The sequence below is a fragment of the Mauremys mutica genome, chromosome 12, assembly GCF_020497125.1.
Source record: "Mauremys mutica isolate MM-2020 ecotype Southern chromosome 12, ASM2049712v1, whole genome shotgun sequence".
NCBI classification, from domain to species: domain Eukaryota; kingdom Metazoa; phylum Chordata; order Testudines; family Geoemydidae; genus Mauremys; species Mauremys mutica.
In genome coordinates this window covers 43455870-43479297 of record NC_059083.1, presented here as the reverse complement: position 1 = coordinate 43479297, position 23428 = coordinate 43455870, and the positions used below count along the sequence as shown (strand labels likewise).

The window sequence follows — 23428 nt, the reverse complement described above, 5'->3', positions numbered from 1 at the left end:
CCGGCACATAATGACACATAACATGAAATTTGGTGAAGCTTTTTGGCAAACCTTCCTTCTCGGCCATAAATCAGTCGAAAGGGTGATATTTTTGTTGTCATGTGAGGTTTAGAGTACAAAGAAAATAAAGTTTCTCCAGGAAATTCATCACAATTCCTCTGGGTTCTGTCCACCACTTTCTCTAAAGCTCTGTAAAAATAGATTCCTTGAAATTAGCTTTTGAACCTAATTACTTGAAGACCTAGCTGAGCAGAGTCTGAGGGGAGGCACATCAGATGGCATTACTAGGGCTCCTTTTTGTTTTAAACCTGATGCGTTATGAACATTTTCAATGTAATAATTCAGTTTTGAAGATTTAGTCACAATATGCCATCCATGCCAGAGTGTCCTAAACTTACCTTGATTATTTGAAAATAAATACCCAAAAATTATCTTTTAATGGAGTCATTTGTGCTTTTTATCCAGTCTACTGGTGTCTAGGTGGGATGGGCTCCTGAAGCTTTGTGTTTTTCCTAATTTTTAACACAGTGAAATATTAATCTAAAAATAGATAATTTTTCCATAAAATTTCCTTCAGAAATATCTGCATTCCTTTCCCTAGTTCTCACTGAATTATGTGCAATTACTGTGTTCCCTTATCCAATTTTATTGTGTTATTACACGGGGAAATATGTTGGCAAATAGGTTAATATACAACATGGTTTTTACTATCGGACAAGACACAAAAATGTGTTGTCACTCACAATTTACAGCATGAAGTCTCATGAAGAGATTGCAGGCAATGTTCATTTTTAAATTTCTAACTGTGAATGGGCTCCCCCATCAGTTCCTGCAGCCCCTGGCTGGCAGACCTCTGTGTGAATTAAGCAGCATGCAGTCTGCCAAGGAACTTCCACCAAGCGTCTTTATGACTTTTTATGGTGCATCACAACATAACAGCAGTTACGAGGAGCCCCTTCCTGCTCCAATTGAGAATTTTATACTGCTGCTTTCTTCTCAGCACTGAGCTAGTGACCTCCTCAGGCTCCCTACAGCTGCAAGTGATCCCCTCTACCCTTCCAAACCCAAACTGCTCAGTCCCTCCTACTCTAACTGCACCCGGTGCCCTGGGTATTCTCAGTGACCAGGTGTAGTGAGTCGGCCTGGCTCCCGGCTGCACCTGAGAGAGAGGAACCAGAACAGCCACCTCAGTGGGCGGAGCCATCACCACCTGTCCCCGCCCCCCGGAAGTCAAGGGGCGGGACAGGAAGTATAAAGGCCCGGCCCCAACGCTCAGTTGGAGCCCGGCGGCCGGAGAGGACAGACGCTCCTGCCCGAGCTCCTGCTAGACCGAGCCTTCCCCGAGCCAGGTACCCGGAGGTGAACGGACCGAGCCTTCCCCGAGCCAGGTACCCGGAGGTGGACAGACCGAGCCTTCCCCGAGCCAGGTACCCGGAAGAGGACTGGCCGAGCCTGCCCCGAGCTCGGTACCCCGAGGAGCTGTTGGAGCATTCCCCCGACCCAAGTCCGGAGGAGCCGCCTGAGCTAGCCGGCTCTCAGCACGGCGAGGAGCCCATGGTGTTGGATCCAGCGCCTGACCCCAGAGACGAGCAGGTACCCGAGGAGGGGGAGATGGAGTGGAGCCCGGGGGTAGCCGACCCCTGTCAGGCTGAGGGCACTGACATGCCCATGTCAGTGTGTTGCGGTCAGGACCCCACTGACCGGCGGCAGTGATAGCCGCTACTAGGGCCCCGGGCTGGGACACAGTGGTGTGGGTGGGCCTGTGTCCCCCCTGCCACCCCACTCACGGGTGGCAGACTCCCCCTCCCACCAGCGTTCAGGCAGAGAAGCTTGCACTTACCTGCTGTGGCTCAGCGCCTGACACAAGGGCCTGAGCCCCTATATTGTGGTGACTACTCAGCTCCTGCTACAAGGACCTGAGCCCTGGACTAATGCTGGCTGCTCAGCCCTGACTGAGGGCTTGGAGCTTAAACCTCTGACTCTGGGTACTCAGCTCCTGCTGTAAGGATCTGGGCTAGAACTATTGTTTGTTGCCCCGCCCTGACTGAGGGCCTGGGCTTTCTGAACTGCTGCCACAGCTCAGCTCCTGCTACAAGGACCTGAGCCCCTTGAACTATTGTTTGTTGCCCCGCCCTGACTGAGGGCCTGGGCTTTCTGACTGTGTTATTGCTCAGCTCCTGCTGCAAGGACCTGAGCCCCTTGAACTATTGTTTGTTGCCCCGCCCTGACTGAGGGCCTGGGCTTTCTGACTGTGTTATTGCTCAGTCCCCGCTGCAAGGACTTGAGCCCCTTGAACTATTGTTTGCTGCCCCGCCCTGACGGAGGGCCTGGGTTTATCTCAGTGACTCTGTGTGCTCAGCCCGGACTGAGGGTCTGAGCTTAGAACTGTTATTTGCTGCCCCGCCCTGACTGAGGGCGTGGGCCTTATTGATTGCTTGCCTTTTGTTCAGCCCGCCTGAGGGGCGGAACCCCTGGACCTTCGGAGACTGATAACGAACTGAGGCCGTGTAGTGAGTCGGCCTGGCTCCCGGCCGCACCTGAGAGGGCCGAGCCCCCGCACCGGACTGTTACACCAGGGTGCTGGATTTCAAAGGGCTCAGTTTGTAGCTGCTAACAGCCCCTGGCACACGGCCATGATTGTGTAATTGACCATATTGTGGAAATAACACGCAAATGGAAACTGTTACATTGTTCAATTCAGAACCTAGATCTGCCAGTATCTGCTCTGCACAGCCATGTTGATATATAATTTTACATGTCTTCTTCTCCACCTCATGTGCTGTCATAGTTCTAAGTGGAAATTCTTCTACCTCTTTTGAAAAATCATCTGTAGCTGTCAGTACATACCGGTATCGCGTCTGTGGTACTGGATATAGTCCGATTAAATTTGCTCTCAGCAGTTCCCAGGGTTTAACAACCTGTGTGCAATAACACAGGCTAGAGTTATCATTTGGATCTTTCCTATATAGTAAGCATAGTAAACATTATAATGTGGTTTCTATAATAGTTGATGTCTCCACACAGTCAGAATCTAACTTTTGGTGTTTTTCAGACGTAAATAAATACAGGCCAAACTTCCGCAACTGAAAACTTGCATAAATACGCTGTCACTGTGCCAGCACAGCGGGCAATAGAAGTGGTTGCTGCACTGTGTTAGAGCTGATTAGAGGCTTTATTGTGCAGCAATAATAAATACAGATCATGATAAACAGTTAGCTTGGCTAATGTTTAAAAACACTTCAGATGTATTTAACATGGGGAAAGATGCAAAGTGTTTGATTTAATGGGAAGCCATCCACTCAGGTCCACTTCATTGCAGGGGTTGTAAAGTTAAGTCCAATCCAAGCAGGACATTTGCCTGGCATGAGATCCTGTAGGAACTCCTGCAAAGCATGTGACAGAGACAGCAGGGTGACCAGAACCTTCTGTAACTCCCTGGGTTCTCTGCTGTCTTTCCAATGAAACCAGAGAACGTTACCCAGAGCACTCAACGGTCTCCTTGGAGATCTAAGAGAGACTCAGACCAAGCAGTGGAGACACAAACTGCCTGATGGAAACAGCACAGGATAATTGAAAGGGTCTCAAATGCCACAGTTCTGGACAGTTTCTTGTCCCTTAAGAAGTCAAACCTATTTTAATCTACTCTCTGTGCACTAAGAATTTCTGACTTACCCAGCAAGGCAGAAATAGAACCCAGGTCTCCTGATTCTTAGTCCAGTGCCATAATCATTAGACCATTCTGACAACCATGGAACATGGTTTCTTTACACCCTCCGTGCTGGGCCAAGGGACAGTCCCTCTGTACGTGTCCCATCTCCTGGCAGAGGTAGCACCGGGCCTCCCCCGTGGAATAATGCACCCGGTAGTGGGCTCCATGGTAGGGGATGAGGAAGAACCCCTCGAGCGCCTCTCCATCACATGCAGCCGGCGGCAGTTGAATTGCACCTGCCGGCGGAACGAGAGGACGTGATGGAGGGTGGGGTCTTTGCAGCCCAATGGAAGAGGGCTGATGGCAGAGATTGGTCGCCCCAGGGTAGAAAGGGCAGGCACAGGGCAGCATTGGGCAGGAAGGGAGGGACGGAGGTCAGGACTAACTGGACATTCAGGTCTTCCAACGGCTCCAGGGGGCCCCCACCGCCAGACCCTTCACCACCTCCTGAGCAGCGGCCTCCGATGCTAGGAAGAAGACGACCTTTCCATACATTTTGGAGGCCGTCTCAATGGCAATGGGCCCCACCACCCTTGCCAACGCCTACACGTAGTTCTCCACTTGGGGCAAGGCGGGCACCAGGAGGCAATGGATGCCGTGCTTCCTGGTCACAGTGGGGGGCCCCGGCCACTATAGATGGTTGCGGAGGAGATGATGTAGTGGCAGGTGAGGGAGTTGCTGCCACCTGGGCGTATGCCCTGGGGTTTGGGGGAGGGGCATCTGCAGAGCTGGTAGAAGGAGCAGCGGGAAGGGACGGCGCGGCCCTAGAACGTGTGTATAACACAGGCCCTAGAACGTCACTGAGTGCTTCCTCCAGAAAACCTATGACGTGCCTGAGCCAGAGCACATCTTCTGGAAAGACATCTACATGCATTAGAGCCAGCTGGTAAGAAAAAATCTTTCTTCTGCAGTGACGTGAAGTTAAAGAACATGGAGAAGAAGAAAACCTCTATTTTGGTTGTTACTGGAGCTGAAGCAGAGAGGCCAGGATAAACACGGCTAGGGCCCAGGACTGACTATCAGCAGATCTGCAATTTCTATTCCTGGCTTTTTGACCATCTCTTTGCTTCTGTGTCCCTCAGTTTCCACAACTATAAAATAAAGCTAATCAAGGTTATGTTTTTTCTAGCCCCTATTTTGCAAGGCAGGAAACTTAGATACATTTGGGGCCTGCCTACGCTACCGGTCTAGAGTGTCTTTGTGAGCTGATGACCCCCACATGTTGTTCAGAACCTATGGATAACACAAGCTCCTATGTTTGTTCTGTGCTTAGCCCCTATGGAACAGCTGGGCTGGGCGGCCTTTTCTCGCTGTGCTCTGCGGAGCAGGTTCTGGGCACTAGGGAGATGAAGAGGCTCTCAAGGACTAATTCTTGAAAATAAATATCAATGAACTGCAACACAATATAAAATCACTGCTGCTAACATTGGTGGGTGATAAAATACTAGCAGAGTGGTAATTAATGCTGAGGACAGGGCAGTGACACAGAGCAATCGGATCCCTTGATAAGCTGGACCCATTCAAAGAAAAGTTTGAAAAGAACCAAGTGAAAGGTCCTATACCTAGCAGCAAAGCATGCAGGCTGCACCTACAGAATGGGGAAGTGTATCCAGGAAAGTACAAACTGTGAAGAGGATTTAGGGGCCATGCTGGGCAAGCCATTCAACATGAGCACCCAGTGTGATGCTGTGATGAACAGGGCTAATGCCATCATTAGATGTAGGAAAAGAGCAGTGAGTACCATAGGGAGGTGACATACCATTAGTAAGACTGATCCTGGAATACTGCATCCAGTTTTGGCACCCACCTTTGAAAAATATTTTGAAATATTGGAGATGGGGCAGCAAAAAGCAATGAGTGCTGGAGTAAAATGCCTGCTAGTGAGCTATTGAAAGAGCTCAGCCTGTTTAGATTATCAAAAAGATCGGGAGGTGACGTCACTGAAGTGTTGAAGTGACTTCATGGAGAGAAAATATCGGGTATTAAAAGGCTCATTAATCTAGCAGAGAAAAGCATAACAAGACCCAGTGGCTGGAAACTCAAAAGAGACCGATTCATATTAGAAATAGGGCACAAATATTCAACAGTGAGGAATCACCAAAGGAACAAACTAGAAAGGAAAGTGGTGGGAATTGCCCATTTCTTGATGTCTTCTAATGAAGACTAGATGCCTTTCTGGAACGTGTTTAGTCAAAAATTAGCTACTATGCTATACAGAAAGCATGTGATATGCAGGGTGTCAGATTACATGCTCTAATTGTCTCTTCTGTCCATAAAGTCTGCTAATTTATGAACAACTGAGCGTAGCACGGGGAAGAGCGTCTCGTGTTCTACTGTGTAGTCGGTGTCATCCCCACAATGAAGAGTCATTGAGTGGGATGATCCAGGGGAAGCAGCTCAAGCATCCAATGTGGCTGGACACAGTGATGAGCTGCCAAAATATTAACAACAGGTTCCCTCCTCACCCCACGAGGGGGTCATCCCCCCCCGGGGAGTCGTGCCCCATCCAACCCCTCCTATCATTTCTGATGGCCCCCCGGGACCCCTGTCCCATCCAACCACCCCTTTTCTCTGTCCCTGACTTTCCCCCACCGCCTCATCCAACCCCTGCTCCTTCCTGACTGCCCCCCCAGGACCCTTGTTCCTATTCAATCCCCCTGTCCCCTGCCCTCTGACCGCCCCAACCCCTATCCACCCCCCCACAACCCACCAAACTCCCCTGCCCTCTTCCAACACCCCCTCCCTTCTCCCTGCCCCCTTACCACACTGCCTGGGGCCGGGGCCGTTCGGCCGGGACCGGGACCGGGACCAGCACCCCGGGGCCCGACTCCTTGGGCTGGGTCAGGCTGGAGCCGCTCGGTGCTGTGGGGCCCGAGCTGGGCCGGGTCGGAGCTGCTCAGGTGGGACCAGCCTGAGCCAGGGGTGCTTGGCTTGGACCGAGCTGGGGTGCTCAGTCGGGGCCAGGCCAGGGCCAGAGGGAGCCGCTCAGCCGAAGCCGGACTGGGCCCCGTTATGCCTCCCTGGAGCCCTCCTCAGGCCCCCCACCCGCCCGCCCCAGCTTACCTGCCTGCTGCTTGGTTCAGGCTTCCCGCGAACATTTGATTTGTGGGAAGCAGGGGAGGGGGAGGAGAAGGAGGGCGGAGCGTTCAGCAGGGCCGCCCAGAGGGGGGGGCAAAGGGGGCAATTTGCCCCGGGCCCCGGGCTCCGCAGGGGCCCCCAAGAGAAGAGCGGAGGCTCCCGCCTCCGCCCCTCTCCTGGAGCCTCAGCGCATCAAGCGCCGAGTCTCCGGCCGAGCCCCTGAGCCCCGCCCCGATCCGAGCCGCGTGGTGAGGGGGCGGGGCTGGGAGCTCCAACGGGGCCTGAGCCCCGCCCCGCTCAGAACGGCGTGGGGAGGGGGCGGGGCAGCTGCCTCCGCTCGGCGTGGAGCTCACAGCCCCGCCCCCTCACCACACGGCTCTGAGCAGGACGGAGCTCAAGCCCCGCCGGAGACGCGCTCGGGTAAGAGGCGGGGGCGGGTAAGCGGGATCTGCCGCCGCCGAAGCGCAGCCCGGTCTTCGGCGGCGGGGGGCCCCTTCTGTTCCGGGACCCGCCGCCAAAGTGCCCTGAAGGCCCGCGGCGGGGACCCCCCCCCGCCACCGAATTACCGCCGAAGACCGGGCTGCGCTTCGGCGGCGGGTCCCGCTTCGGCGGCAATTTGGCGGCGGGGAGCTCCCGCCGCGGGTCTTCGGGGCACTTTGGCGGCAGGTCCCGGAACGGAAGGGGCCCCCGCCGCCGAAGACCCCGGGCCCCCGGAATCCTCTGGGCGGCCCTGGCGTTCAGGGGAGGAGAGGGACGTGAGCTGGGGCCGGGGCGAGGTGGACAGCTGCCAGAGCTTTTGTTAAATTTAAAAGCTTTTTTAGAACTGGTTGTCCTGGAACAACTGGTTCTAAAAAGGCTTCTAAATTTAACAACTGGTTCCTGGGAACCGGTGCGAACCGGCTCCAGCTCACCACTGGCTGGACAGGGGCAGGACATCAGCACTGCAGGGGAGCGGTGGGAGTGGAAGTGACATCACAAGGCCTTTGGCAGGACCTCAGCCTATTGGACAACAGTGGTGGGGAGGCGATGATCTCACAGAGAGATCTTGACATCAGCCAGCCAAAACAGGGGTGCAGGACAGGGGCAACCTTGGAGATTCCTGTGGCTTTGCTTCAGCACGTCTCCTTCTCGAAGTCTCTCCTTGAGGACTGAGAGAGAATTCACTTTCACGTACGTGAGCGCAAGGAGGACTCTCTTTGCAGTTTTCTCCTTTTCTTTTCTTGATTTTGCTAGAAAACAGATGCCCCTGTATAGAAGGTAAGAGCCTCCGAGAGGTTTGGAACCTGTTCAGTCTGATCCATCAGGTGCCGGATGATTTTTAGGAAAGGAAAACACTAGACTGTGGGGGCAACATTTTATTTCTGACCTAGGACTTTGTCCCTTAGAATCACTGGGGACATTGGGGTTTCTCCTTTTTGTTTTCCCTTTTCCTCTGTCCCTCCTACCTTTCTCTTCTTGCTTCCTTTGTCCTTTTCCTCTGCTCTCCTCCCACCACCAGGAGCTCTGTGTGTGCAGCGAGGGCCAGGGGGGTTGTGGGCGGCCCTCTCAGAGAGAGGTGAGACTGGAATAGTGCTCTGAGAGTGATCCCCTCGGTGGTGACCTGCACCATTCTTTGGGCTATTTGATGAGAACCCTTAGCCTCCCACCCCTCAAAGTCTCAACCTTGATTGTCTGAGGAGGGGGCTATTGACTGGGAGGAAACGCTGGTCTTGGTTGTTCTCTTTTATGACCAAGCAAATAAGTCACAACCAGTGATATGTTTGACCAATGTTGATGCTGCTCTCCATTCATTGTCTCGGAGCAGTTCATGATCCTCTCTAACATTCCAATTCTTCTAAAACACTTGCTGAATAATTACTATGAACAATTGTTGGTCTGTAGCTCATTTGAGAGCAACTCTGCTACTGACTGGCTGCATCAGCTAAGACAAGTCACTGCTCCTTTCTCAGCCTTAGTTTCTCCTTCTGTCAAGTACGAATAGCAATCCTCTCCCACCTACCTCGCGATGGGTGGATGATGGGGATCCATTGAAGAGTGTCACTAGTAGCAGTGCAGAATAGGAGGTGTCCTATCACATTGAGCCATATCAGATTATGACATAATATTCTATTTGATTGGTATTTTATTCTTTTGAAATTGTTAAGAGCAGCAACTACTTAGCTCAGACTGAAGCATCTCATTTAATTTTCTAGATCACAGTGTCTCCTCTTTGTGTACGACGAGACAGTTTAATGCACTGTGACAAACAGGAGATGCTCTTGTTTTGCACCCCCTGCTGCTGGCTGACTTTCTCCGTCCCTTGGCAATAAGACAGACTCTTGTTTTCACAGCCAGTTGATCGCCCTAGTGTCATCACCCTGCCTGCTGGCTGGGATTGGTAACTCCTCAGATCACCACCCTCTCCAGCTGGCCTTGGGCTTGGGGAGTGAGGAGGAGAGCGAGGGACATCTGCTGACCCTGAACATCCGCCATCCATCCTACCATCACCTACAGCAAGTGAGTGGCATTAGGGTTCCTCAGTGGCTTCCCCTGTCTGTCTGGGGAGATATCTTCTAATAAAGACTAGATGCCTTTCTGGAAAATGTTTGAGTAAAAGAAAAACCCAGCTCTTCTGATATACACGAGGCCTTAGGATACACAGACGAATCAAATGCTCTAATGGTTCCTTCTGGCCATAAAGTCTACTAACTTATGAAAACCTGATTGTGGCCTGGGGAAAATCATCTCGTGTTCTACTGTGTAGTCGGTGTCATCCCACAATGAAGACTCATTGAGTGGGGTGATCCAGGGGAAGCAGCTCAACCATCCAATGTGGCTGGACAGGGGAAGGACATCAGCACTGCAGGGGAGGGGTGGGAGTGGCAGTGACATCACAAGGGCTTTTGGCAGGACCTCAGCCTATTGGACAAAGGTGGTGGGGAGGCGATGATCTCACAGAGAGATCTTGACATCAGCCAGGCAAGACAGGGGTGCAGGACAGGGGCAACCTTGGAGATCCCTGTGGCTTTGCTTCAGCATGTCTCCTTCTCGAGGTCTCTCCTTGAGGACTGAGAGAGAATTCACTTTCACGTACATGAGCGCAAGGAGGACCCTCTTCGGATTTTTCTCCTTTTCTTTTCATGATTTTGCTAGAAAACAGACGTCTCTGTATAGAAGGTAAGAGCCTCCGAGCGGTTTGAAACCTGTTCAATCTGATCCATCAGGTGCCGGCTGAATTCTAGGAAGCATTGTATTCCCAATGTAGGACTTGTCCCTTAGAATCACTGGGGACATTGGGGTTTCTCCTTTTTGTTTCCCCTTTTCCTCTGTCCCTCCTACCGTTCTCTTCTTGCTTCCTTTTTCCTTTTCCTCTGCTCTCCTCCCACCACCAGGAGCTCTGTGTGTGCAGCGGGAGCCACAGGGGTTGTGGAAGGACCTCTCAGAGAGGTGAGACTGGAATAGAGCTCTGAGAGTGATCCCCTCGCTGGTGACTTGCACCATTCTTTGGGCTATTTGATGAGAACCCTTAGCCTCCCACCCCTCAAAGTCTCAACCTTGATTGGCTGAGGAGGGGGCTATTGACAGGGAGGAAATGCTGATCTTTGTTGTTCTCTTTTATGACCAAGCAAATAAGTCACAATCAGTGATATGTTTGACCAATGTTGATGCTGCTCTCCATTCATTGTCTCGGAGCAGTTCATGATCCTCTCTAACATTCCAATTCTTCTAAAATACTTGCTGAATAATTACTATGAACAATTGTTGGTCTGTAGCTCATTTGAGAGCAACTCTGCTACTGACTGGTTGCATCAGCTAAGACAAGTCACTGCTCCTTTCTCAGCCTTAGTTTCTCCTTCTGTCAAGGAGGAATAACAATCCTCTCCCACCTACCTCGTGATGGGTAGATGATGGGGATCCATTGAAGAGTGTCACTAGTAGCAGTGGAGAATAGGAGGTGTCCTATCACATTGAGCCATATCAGATTATGACATAATATTCTATTTGATTGGTATTTTATTATTTTGAAATTGTTAAGAGCAGCAACTACTTAGCTCAGACTGAAGCATCTCATCTAATTTTCTAGATCACAGTGTCTCCTCTTTGTGTACGACGAGACAGTTTAATGCACTGTGACAAACAGGAGATGCTCTTGTTTTGCACCCCCTGCTGCTGGCCGAGTTTCTCCATCCCCTGGCAATAAGAAAGCCTCTTGTTTTCACAGCCAGTCGATCGCCCTAGTGTCATCACCCTGCCTGTTGGCTGGGCAGGGTAACTCCTCAGGTCACCACCCTCTCCAGCCTGCCTTGGGCTTGGAGAGTGAGGAGGCGGGCGAGGGACATCTGCTGACCCTGAACATCCGCCATCCATCCTAGCATCACCTACAGCAAGTGAGTGGCATTAGGGTTCCTCAGTGGCTTCCCCAGTCTGTCTGGGGAGAGGCAGAAAGAGGGGGAGAGAACATCTCCAAAAGGGGATTTCATTTTCAAACAGCCCCCAAGAGCCCCTCACTCTCAGACTCGCCAGGGGCTTCTCCAGAGCCGTCTCCAGTGTTTTTGGAAAGGTCCCAGCAATGAGTCTCCCAGCCCTTCCCTTGTGGGACACTGTTCCCCAGGCTGAGAGTCTCTGAGCTGGGCCAGCCCCTGTGAGCTGCTGAGCATGGAAATCAATGGGGAATGAGGAGGGCCCTGGTCTTCCTTTGCCTCTGGTCTTTGTGACTACGAGAGAAGAGGGAAAGAAGGTGGCTGGTGGCTGTAGGGAGCCTGGGGAGGAGAAATAAATAGTTAATGATGAATCCTAGGGGCTTTGTCTTTTGTGGTGAAGGGTTTAAAATGGGTCTGCATGTCCATTCTGCATGAGGGGGCTAGTACGGGGTCTCTGCAGGGAACTGCGACTCTCTGCTGCCTCATCCCTTCCCCGCTGGGCTGCGAGCCCGGGCTGCCATCGGGCATAGGGGCACCACCATTTTAATAATACTGCATAGGCCCCATAAATCCTAAGGACGGCCCTGGGTAAAACCCCTGGCTCAGGCTGACTCTAGAGACACAGCCCAAAGGCACTGACTTCTAGGCCTGATTAGATGCCAGGGGCCAACCAAAGGAAGCCAATCAGGGGGTAGCAGAGCCCCCTGGAAGACCACATCAGGGACTGGTGATCTCACCATTATCACCTGACTCAGCACAGACTGGCCTAGTCCCTGTGGGGAGGGTCAGTGAGATGATTATCAGACAAACTCTGTGTCTGGGTGTGTCCATCCGTCTCCTTATCCTCTTCTCCCAGGTTCTGGCTGCAGAGGGAAAGGTTTGCCCAGTAGTTAAGGTGCTACGTTAACATGCACAGATCCAGGTTTTGCTCTGTGTGAAGTCAGGTAAGTCATTTATTGTGTCTGGGCCTGAATTTCCCCTCTTCTAAATGGGGAACAGCCTTCCACATCGCACAGCACTAGAGACATTGTGTGGGGAGGAGGGGGAAAAATGAACCCATGTGCCTTCCCCCCCTGATTTGCTGCTTGGCTTGTAGTGAGCATGCTCACAGAGACTGAGCATGCTCAGTTACCTCACCTGAAGGCACTGCCCTGACTCTGCCCCCACACTACTGGCAGGAACAGGTGTCTCTGCACAGCAGTATGGTGAGTCTAAGTGTTGGAAAGCTTAAAGAACTCAATAGAACAACGGACGTGTATCTACCTATGTCAGCTTGTTGCTTATCCCCTTCGGGCTTGTTTGGCTCCCCAAGAGTATGCAGCTGTGTTCCCATGTATATTTCCAAAACATTTAGTACACAGGGTCAAGGGGTGTATCTTGTTTCCCCTTCAGAATGACAAATGTATCCTCAACAGATATATCTTGTTTCCCCCTTAAAATGATATATGTATCCTGTGTACCCAATTATCCCCTAATAAGATACATTTACAGGTTCTATAGGTCAGCCAAATTACGTAGAAGGATGTAGGCTAAGTTGTTTGTTACAGGCTATAAAAGAGGCGTGTTTGGCCGTGTAAGATGTGTCTCTCTTCTGGCACTAGCCGATGAGAGCACCCGCTCAGCTGACCGATCAATAAAGGGAATGGTACTCGTCTTCCTGTCTTCCGTGCCTCCTTGGTGTAATTAGGTAAGCTCCGGGGGCAAACAAGCCCTTTTGGCTAACATAAGCACATGGGGGTTTGTGAGTTGCTCAGGCAGTGCAGGGATGGGGCCCAGGTAAGGACCTGCAATAGCTAGATATGCAGCTCTTTCCTGTCCACATTAAATCACAAAAACGTCACATTGGAATTGTTGCAAGATTTCCTAATTTCACACTGACTCCTTCACTAGCTGGTGTTTCTCTTAATGCCACAGCGCTTGGAATCCTGTGATTACGTGACAATCTCAGCTCTCACTTTAACAAAAGTAAGTTTCTTGCTCTCAGGGCTGAGTAGAAAAGGTTGAGTACGTGGCCAGAGCGAATCCTGCCTGCTCACAAACAAACAGTCCAGAATATAATTTTTTAGAAGAAAAACCCGCATGTTTTTTTCAGCAGCCTCTTGATTTTTGCTTATATGGTGCTGGCAATATTGCCTTGGCAGTGATCAGTTCAGGTTTTCAGGCCTGGCTTCTCCAGCAAAGGCTCTAAGGACCTAAATATAAAACTGAGCATTCTGAGTGATTCCTTTACTTCACCCCCAATCCAGGGGGGCTTTGCTCATTTGCTGCTTGGGCCCACAGCCCGGCTCTATGCGCATTCCCACACCTTGGCCTCTCTGTTTCCCTATCTGTTAACTCTGCTGTGTTAGATAAATGATGGCAGTAACTTAGGGGGCTTTCCATGGGGGATGGGGATTTAAGGCCTGAGTTCTCCGTGGCACAGTATTGCTAACCCCAAACTTTGAAAAATCATGAGTCAGGACCCCCAGAATGATGTGATGCCTTTTGTGATTCTAAAAAATAAAAATACTAATAAATGTTGAGTTCTTTCGAATTGTCTTCTGACTTCTCACACTTTAGGCTGACTCAGGTCACATTTTAAGTTTTTTCTCTGCTACCAAGACAACTAGAAACTTCCTTTGTTTAGGTGTCCCTAACTTCTGTTTGCTAGAAGCTGGGAATGGGCCACAAGGGATGGATCACTTGATCACCTGTTCTGTTCATTCCCCCTGGGGCACCTGGCATTGGCCACTGTTGGAAGACAGGATACTGGGCTGGATGGACCATTGGTCTGACCCAGTCTGGTCATTGTTAAGTTCATGAAATTCATTATAAAATCATCAATGTTGGCAACACTTTTGACACTGCGTCTCCTTTACACAAGGCAGAGCTGCCTTAGCGTACGTTAGAATCGGGCCTTTGAAACATTGATTCCAGCTTAAGCAAGTTTTTGGCCTGTGAATTGAATATCCCTAGACTTGAAAGGGTTAGATTTTATCGGTAGATCTCAGTAAATGTTGATTTCATTTTGCCCACACAAACGGATGAAAAAACATTTCCATTGATAAAAACTGAAATTGACAAATAGGAACAGTAAGAAAAATTCTGCTTGAGAACTTACTAGAGTTTGATTTAAGGAGATTTACTTAGTATATTTTGACATGTGATGTTGACAATCTGTGTTTTAACAGTTTCACTTTTTAACTTTTTGACTCTCTGTGTCGACTGTCATAAACTAATTTATTGTCTGACTAAAATATTGTCTGAATGCCCCTACCCCAATTTCCCACAACTGTGAACAATAATATTGATAAAAACTGAAACTGTGAAAGTTGAAATAGATAAATATATAAACATTCTTACAAATTAATATTAATCTTATCAGTCAAAATTACATATTAAATCAAATGAATTCTGCCAAGCCTAAATATCACTCCTTAGACACGCAGTTCTGTCAGCTCAGCAGGACAAGGGGAAGCTGATGTCCTTGTGAACCCCAGTGACTCCCCCCCACACCAGCAGAGGGGGCTGATTGCAGGATCAGAGCCTTGTTGGGACATTTCTCACCAAAGCCCCCAGGGCTGGAATGTTACCGGTGAGCTGACTCCAACTCAGCAAACAGCCTGAGTCAGTTCCAGGAAGAGAAACACCCAATTGCTGCTGCTGCAGGCGGGGCATATTTCTGAGCTCAGGAAAGTGAAACTAACCCTGTGACACTGTGCAGAGGGAGCCATGGCCGCAGATAACCCCCTGGAAAGTCTCCAGGAGGAAGCTACATGTCCCATCTGTCTGGAGTATTTTAAGGACCCTGTGATTATAGAGTGTGGGCACAATTTCTGCCGAGCCTGCATCGCCCAGTGCTCGGAGGGATCCGATACAGCCGTCTCCTGCCCTCAGTGCAGAGCAACTGTGGAACAAGGAAACCTCAGGCCCAACAGGCAGCTGGCAAACATGGTAGAAATGGTCAAACGGCTGAGTTTACAGGCAGCAAAGGGAGCAGGAGAGGAGAGGGTGTGTGGGGAACACCAGGAGACTCTGAAACTGTTCTGTGAAGAGGATCAAACTTCTGTCTGTGTGGTTTGCCATCTGTTCCGGGCTCACAGAGAGCACAGGGTGGTTCCCATAAAGGAGGCTGCCCAGGAGTACAAGGTAGGGAATTGCTGTCAAGTTTAAGGGCTAATAACTTTGGATTTTAATTACAGGCAGATTGCACTGAAAGTTGCCTGTCAGAGGTGTGATGCATCATTCCGCTCTCTAAAGCCTTCATTGTATGGGAGATGCTATGACAAAATGAATGATCTGGCAGTGTGGAAACAGACTCAGAATATCAAGTCTTCAAAGATACCTGATGTGGGAAACTTTTCTCTGAGTTTCTGAATGTTTTTCACACTCAGCTTCCACTGCTGAAATAAGGGGACTTTTTACACCACGGCCGGTGTTAACGATCAGTGAGGTTTAAATCACAAGAGCTGCAGGCCAGTCTAGGTGAGTGTGTTACCTTCAGACTGGAGAACTGATCATTTAAATATCAACACTGTTAATTATTTTGTTCCCCTGTGAGAGCGGAGAGGGGGAATTACAGCTCGGCACCATTTATTGCCAGTGCCGCCTCCTTCCGGTGCCACAAGCGGGTGATGTTTGGGAGATGCCACCTCTTATTTCCCCCCAGTAAAGGAGGACCAGGCCTAGAGAGCCCAGAGAGCCTAGGGGTACATTCTAGCCCCATGATGGGAGCCAGGCCCCAGGAGCCCCTTGGAATCAATCAGCAACTCCATCCCGTTTTGAACATTGCACCATCTACTGTGAACAGATCATGGTGTCTCCTTTTGGTGACTCACATGGGTGGAACTTATTTTGTGGGTGGAGCTTCAAAGAATCCAGCCACCTTTGCCCTTCCCCTGTTCTGATCCTTGTTCATTTATGAAGCTGTTTTGCAGGAAGCAAAGGCTGCTTTTCTGCCTCCTGTCTCTCACTAGCCCCTGCTGGCTCCTTCCCTCCTTCACTGCTTCCCTGCAGCAGCACCGCAGGGGTATCACTGAACAGCTCCCCAGGAGCTCTCAGCAGCAGCTGCAGCAGCAACCTGGGCCCTTGGGCAGAGGGCAGGAGAGAACTCGAGGGCTCAGAGAAAAGAGAAAAAGCTCTGGGGGGCTGCCAGGGGTGTAGCACAGAGCAGGGCTGACGGGCAGGAGCACGTTGCTGTGCTGTGTGAATGAATCACACGCTGTCAAAGGGGAAGAGAGCCCTGGGTTCTTACAGCTCTGGAGCAGTTTATAATTATGGGTGGCACATTCCCCCAGACCGAGTGTTCCCTGTTCCTCATTGACCTCCAGCCACATCACAGCTTCACACTTTGCAGTTAATGGGACTGCGCTGGCTCAGGTGCTCGGCTGCTGCCTGGGGGAGGCCATATGGGAGCCTGGACAGAAGAGAGCACAGTGGGGTCTTGTTCCTGGCCTGGGTCTGGGTACAGAGCAGCGAGGTGCTGCCCCAACCTCTTCACTGGCACCGGCAGGAGGGATTGTTCAGAACCTTCCCAGCTGTTTCCCCTCTGGCCTGTGCTCAGTGATGTGAAGCTTTAGCTCAGACACAGGCTCTGAGAAGTCCTGAGTGTCTGCAGGGAGCAGAGCCCCTGCTCTGAGACTGGCATCTCTGCTCCCATGAGGCCTTTGGAGCCGGCAGAGCCCAGTCTGCTGCCTCCTTCCAGGGTATTTACTGCTCGTGTATGAAATGCCAATATGGACAGTACTGTCCACCCATCAGACAGGCAGACTAATGGCTGTTTATCGCACGCGATGTCCCTGCAGGAGAAACTCCAGGGAGCCCTGGGCCCTCTGAGGAAGGAGCTGGAAGAGGCCCTGGCTCTGATGTCTGCAGAGGAAGAGGAGATCACAGAGTGGCAGGTGGTTGTCCAGGTTTATTCCTCCCTGAGCCCTTCCCCCTGCAGTGTTCCCAGGAATGACGGGACCGTAAAGCTCCTGGATGTGGTTACGAACGTGCTCTGGTTGTTTGCTCCATTGCACAGTCTTGGTGCCGGCCATGGACAGCACAAGCCTCCGGCACTTGTGGATGCCGGGCATGAGTGCGGGAATCTCCCCGGTGCCCAGATCAGCACCCTGCCCATTGCTCCACCCCCATTTGTCCCCTCTCCCTGAGGCCCCGACCATGTGCCGCTCCTGCTCTGCCCTATGCCCGGCTCCCACTCAGCCCCCTCCCCAGAGGCTCCTCGCTCACCGTTCACTGTTGCAGCTCGCTCCTCTCCCCCACCCCCTCCCCCAAGTCCCCCTCGCCTGCCGCTTGCTCCTGTCTGCCCCCTCCTGCCTTAAGGGTGAGTGATGGGGGGGAGGGATGGAGAGGAGCAATTGGTGGGGCCCCCTCCACAGCTGACGGGCTCCCTAAAGGCTGCGATCCCAGGGGCACTGAGCACATGGGCATGGGGCACTCGGCCAGGCTGGGTGAGGCCATAGCCAGCCTTGACAATGCCCTGGGCACCCAACACCCATGTGAGCCCCTGGATGGCACCCAAAGGACTATTAGCACCCGCCCTAGTCCTGGACATTGCAGCCCTGGGAGCAGGTTGTCAAAGAAGGAGCATCGCCCACATCCCTCTGTGATGGCTCCCCTGGGTGTCTGAGTGCCCAGCACTGGGCACCCAAATCCCCCCATGGATGCCCTGTGTGGCCCCCTGTAAATCTCTCCTGCTCCGTTGATTTCTCCCCTCTCCCGTGTGTCCATCCCGTGCCACCTGCAATAACATACTGCATCTTTACAAAGCACCCTGGACAACCCCGCTATGGAACTGGCCATATGAACTCTGAACTAAAACAAACCCATTATGGTACGTTTCCCAAAGAAGTAAATCTCCTTACAAACCTGATACTGATCTAATGCCCTGCTTCATGGACAGAGGCCCAGTCTGTGTAAGTCAACATCTGGCTCATGTTTTCTCTGTGCCTTTCCTATTCTATTTCAAGGGGAAAGTGCAGAATAGGAGAGAGATGATTGCAGGTGAATTTAACAAACTGCACACACTGCTGAGAGAGGAGGAGCAGCTGCTTCTGCAGAGCCTGGAGGAGGAGGAGAGGGAGACTTTGCAGAGACTACAGGAAAATGTAACCAAACTCTCCCAGCAAAGCTCCTCTCTGCAGCAGCTGATCACAGAGATCGAGGAGAAGTGTCAGCAACCAATTGTCGAGCTGCTAAAGGTGAGATGGCATCAAAATTCTCCACCCATCCAGAATTATAGCTCAGATCCCTGAGTCTGGATCCCAACAATTAGAGTAAATGTGTTCTGTGGTTTACTGATAAACAGAACATCCGGCTAAGGGCTCCATCAGTTCCAAAATATCCCAGTTCATGTTAGAGGAGAATTTTCCTCATGGAGACCCAGTGAGGCCATGGGAGATGAAATGGATGATACAAGAATGATACTGAGCTGAACCCATCCCTGCTCTGACTCCTGAACACTGGACCCAACACAGGCGATAAACACAGATACTGATGGGTTGGGTCCCTAGAAGGGAGAATTCTTTAGCTTAATTCCTGTCTCACCTACATAAATGAAACAAGTGTTAATGCAAAATAGTGTATGAGATTTTACCATTAAACAGTGAAGCCTGGGAGGGTTGATCTATTTTCTAGATGAAAGTTTGATGCCCAGAGTGAAACTCTCACAGTTTTATTCACATTGTGTTAATACAGAGCATTGATTCTCTTTTTCATTTCAGGATGTGAAAAGCACATTGAGCAGGTGTGTTTCCTATGTTCATTGCTCTTATATTCTTGGGGATGGTTCTGGGATGCTGTGTGTACAGAGCAGCTGAGTGATGAGGGGACGTTTTCTTCATAGGAGTGAGAATGTGAAACTCCAGGAACCAGAAGCTGTTTCTACTGATCTGGAGAATGTGTATAAAATTTCCCTTGACATGTGGGAAGCGCTGCAGAGATTCAGAGGTGAGTGGATTCTACTGAGACATTCAGCTGTATTGTGCCTGGGGCTCTGGACACAGCCTGCGACCCCAGGACACGCTTGCACCCAGCTGACAGGCTTGGAGCTGTGATAGCTGGAGGCTGATGTGCTCAGTGCTGGGCAGTTTGCCTGCTACTTACGGCCACCTGCTGGTACTTTCCCAGGTGTCTGACCAGGCCCCATCACTCTAACATCCTGATCCCTCCATGGCTGAGTTACTGGGTGTCCCTGAGCCAGGTGCTGTGAGGCCTGGACTGGGCCCATCGTGCTGGGAGCTGCACAGACGGGTAATGGATGACGTGTCTGTGCCTCTCTCCTGGGACATGTGAGGGCTGCGTTGTGTGGCCACCTCTCAGCACTGTCCCAGCCCCCATTAGCCAAGGCTGGCCCAGCTTTCTGAGCTGCAGGAGGGGCCGGTCTGGCTGCTGAGGTCTGACCTGGGCCATGTGTTACTGGGTAACAAGCTGAATCCTAAGGGCCCCTCGTCTGCTCTGAGCACAGCCCAGTGTGAGGTTGGGTCAGTGGTTTGCTGCTCAGTGAGTGAGACTCACTCACAAGAGTGCGACCCTGTCACAACGGCTGAGCGTGAGCTGCCCCCATCCAAACCCTTCCCACAACCCCAGCGCGGAGACCGGGGGCAAAGGCAGAAACCTGAGAGCCCTGGGGGTGAAGGGAGGGGCCCTGGGGCTGCTGTTCCCCATCCCAGGAAGGGGGTGAAGGGGATGTGGACACAGACAATGTCCCCTCTTGCACTGTGAGGGGCAGACCTGGCTCCACCCTGGGCTTCAGAGCCTGAGCTCCAACCAGAACCTGAAAATCTATGCAGCTATTTTTAATTCCAAAGAGGAAGCCCCGTAAGTCTGAATCTATCCACCCCGTTCCAAGACTCGCTGCTGCAGGCTGTGTAGAAGGACCCAAAGTGTCTCCAGAGACTGGGTGTGAAAGTTCCCAGCGTGTCTGTCCCAGGGCTGGTTAACGAGAGCAAGGGGGGTGGCTGGCGCAGTTGTTAGATGGAGACACCTGAACCCCTGGGGCTCTGAGATGGTCTCTGTGACTGTTATCCGCTCTGGGAGATGCCCAGGTGCAGCTGCAGAGGGTCTGTGCCGCTAGCAGCGTCCATGGGACAAATGGCTCTGGGCAGAGAGTTCAGGCTGGAGCCAAGTCTCCATTTTCAGCCTGATTTGTGGGGGTGAGATCAGGGGCCCAGGGGGCATTTGTCTGCAAAGGGCAAATTAAACAGCAGCTCTGGAGTGTTTCATCGCTGATATCCTGAGCCTGGCCTGCCTGTAACTGCGTTTCTGGGGATGTTGACAGTCTCTCATTGCAGGTCACTGGGATTGGGGCTCCTAAGTTGCTCAGACAGGTTTGCAGTGGAGCTGGGTGAAATGTTTTCGACAAATAGTTTATTTGCTGCAAAATTGTATTTCGGGTCAAGAGAAACTATTCACGAATCCGTGTCGGGTTTGCTGACTAGTTTCAGTTAAGAGAAAAAGGTGCCGCCGCTTCCCTTGTAGCCTTTAGCCCAGTGGCTGGGCCCTCAGCTGGGAGCCCCATGTTCAATCCCCCTGTGTGATGCCATGAGGGCTCGACCCGCTGGGCTCCAGGTGTCTGATGACGTCCCGCTGTGTGTAAACACTGCCATGGGCACTGGGCCAGAGCGTGGGGGTGAGAATGACTCTGCAGCCCAGTGGGTCGGGCCCCCACCTAGGAGCCCAGAGTCCAGCTCCTCTGCTCCAGTGACCCTGTAATTATTGATCCATAACCCCAGTGAGGGGAGGGGTTACGCCCCCTGGCACAGCAGTGTCTCAGCCATGTCTGCCGGGGTTTCCTTGCACTGATGTAGCTGCACCGGTGCAAACCCCTAGTGCAGACGCGCTGTGCAGCTGTGAACTGGGACTGGTCCCCAGTGCAGCTTCTCCCAGATGGAGGGGTCAGTAAGTGGGGAAATGCCCCCTCCCCTCCCCATTGCCCTGGCCTCATTAGCAACAGCCCATTAGTGCACATTTATACCCCCCCCCCCCGAATCTTCCACTGTAATGCCCCCCAAGTGAGCCCAATCCAGACAACTGCCCCTGTGGGGGTGGGGCTCAGCCTGGCAAGGGTAGGTGCTGGCTGTGAGGTTTTCCTGGCTGGAAGGTGGGGCCTGTGGGGCCTGCCAGCATGGAGAGTCCCAGCTGCTTCCTCTGGGGCAGGGCTGCACCCCCAGTGTGTGTGGGGACAGCACCGACCTGCTCTGAGCGAGAAACCAACCACACATGGCCCCAAAGCATCAGAGATTCCCTGGGGCCTGCCTCTCCCTCCCCCCTCTCTGGCTCCCGTCCCTCCCTTACCCTTCCCCCACCCCTGTGAGGGACCCTGGACCCTGCGTCTCTTCTGACCCCTCACCCACATCCCTCCCCATCTCCTAACCCCTGGGCCCCATCCTCCCTTCATCCTCCCTCTGCCCCCCTGGTGCCCACATCTCCCTGCACACGCCTCTGCCTCCTAGGGCCTGCCCTTCTCTACACCCCTCTCTCTGCCCCCCTTCTGCTCACCGGCTCCCTCACCCCACATTCTGCCCCTTTGGCACCAATGCCTGTTCATTCGCTACCCCCCATGGTTCCACCTCCGCACTCCTCATCCTCTCACCCCCTGGCAGCTCACCCTGCCCTAGATTTCGCCTGCCCCATTGGAGCTCCCCCAATTCCCTTCACCCCCTCTGTCCCCTGGTGCCTGCCCCATCCCTTTCTTCCCTGTGCCCCCTGGGGTACATCTCCTTATTCTGCCCTGGTGCCCACCCCTCCCCCAAACCCCTGCAGCCCCCTGGAACCTGCCCTTCCCTTCACACCCCTGTCTGGTGCCTCTCCCTTCCCTTATCACCCCATAGCCCTTGTGCCTGCCCCACCCCTATGTCCCTCCCTCTGCCCCAGCTCCAGTCACCTCCCCCTCCCCTTTCCTCTCCCAACATCAGTATGTCACCTCCCCTCCCCCACCTCCTTCTCACCCCTCCCCCGCTCCTCCTGCCCATCCCCCTCATTGTCTCCTCACAGGCCGAGGGGCCCTGACTCCCCTGAGGCAACAACCCCTCCCCCCACAGTGATGAACGGGGATGCAAGTTAATTTCCCTTTGATCCCAGTGACCAGGCCCTGCCCCCGGCCCTGACTCTGTGACACTCTCCCCAGTGGACGTGACTCTGGATCCAGACACGGCAAATCCCAAACTCGTCCTGTCTGAGGATCGGAAACGTGTGAGACTTGGAGCCAAACGCCAGGATCTGCCTGACAACCCTGAGAGATTTGATCCTTGTGTCTGTGTCCTGGGCGCTGAGGAGTTCGCGGGCGGGAGGCGTTACTGGGAGGTGGAGGTGGGAGACAAGACGAGATGGGACCTGGGGGTTTGTAGGGAATCTGTGAGCAGGAAGGGGAAGGTCACATACACACCTGAGGATGGATACTGGGTCGTGTGGCTGAGGGATGGGGGATACAAGGCCTGCACCTCCCCCTCCATCCCCCTCCCCGTGAGCATCAGGCCCAGCCGGGTGGGGATTTTCCTGGACTATGAGGCGGGCGAGGTCTCGTTTTACAATATGACTGACAAGTCCCATCTCTTCACTTTCACTTGCACCTTCTCTGGGAAGCTCCGCCCTTATTTCCATCCTGGTCTCAGCGCTGGGGCTACAAATGCGGCTCCCCTGATAATCTGCCCGGTCCCAGCTCAGGCCGGAGGGAATCTCTTTCCCTGACAGTGACCCCGCGGCACAGACTGGCCCCTCCCAGCCCTGCTGCTCTTCCTGCCCCAGTGGTGGGGGCCAGTTACTGCAGCAACTGGACTTTCTGTGCTGACCGGATGCTGCCAGTTTCCCTTTTCAATGGAGTCAAAAACTGGACACCTGGCAACCCCCAGCCCTCACCTTCCCCGTCCCCTGCCCCAGGGGTAGCAGACAGTGGTGAATGAGAGACATTTACCCCTGTCAGAATTTTCTACAGTGAGATCTCAATGTGAAATATGAAAGAAAAAAGATTTAGAAAATATTGTAACAAGGTGTAAATACAATAATATTTTAATTTACTTTTAAACAGTACTTCAAAAACAAGCATGTAAACATTTGGAATGGAATTATTTACATTATTTATTTTTTTATTCTTCCCTCTAATCTATATTGAAGTTTAACTTCTCTAAATAACATCATTTGTATTTCAACTGTGGAATACAAGAAATGCAAAATATTTATCTTAAAGTATTAAATTCTCAGACTGGGTTGTTCAGTTACAATGTACATGTGTTATAAACATCACAACTACACACATGTGCAGCTG

The 23428-nt window shown here is 52.1% G+C and overlaps 1 protein-coding gene across 1 annotated transcript; it reads left to right on the top strand.

Annotated features, from left to right (window-relative positions):
• The first annotated feature begins 14898 nt into the window (after positions 1 to 14898).
• Positions 14899 to 22903, top strand: LOC123345960 (E3 ubiquitin-protein ligase TRIM39-like). Its single transcript, XM_044983100.1, has 6 exons — positions 14899 to 15315; positions 16971 to 17066; positions 18138 to 18368; positions 18891 to 18913; positions 19013 to 19116; positions 22295 to 22903. The coding sequence occupies exons 1-6, from the start codon at positions 14899 to 14901 to the stop codon at positions 22852 to 22854; spliced, it is 1431 nt and encodes a 476-aa protein (XP_044839035.1). The 3' UTR covers positions 22855 to 22903.
• The last annotated feature ends 525 nt before the right edge of the window (positions 22904 to 23428 follow it).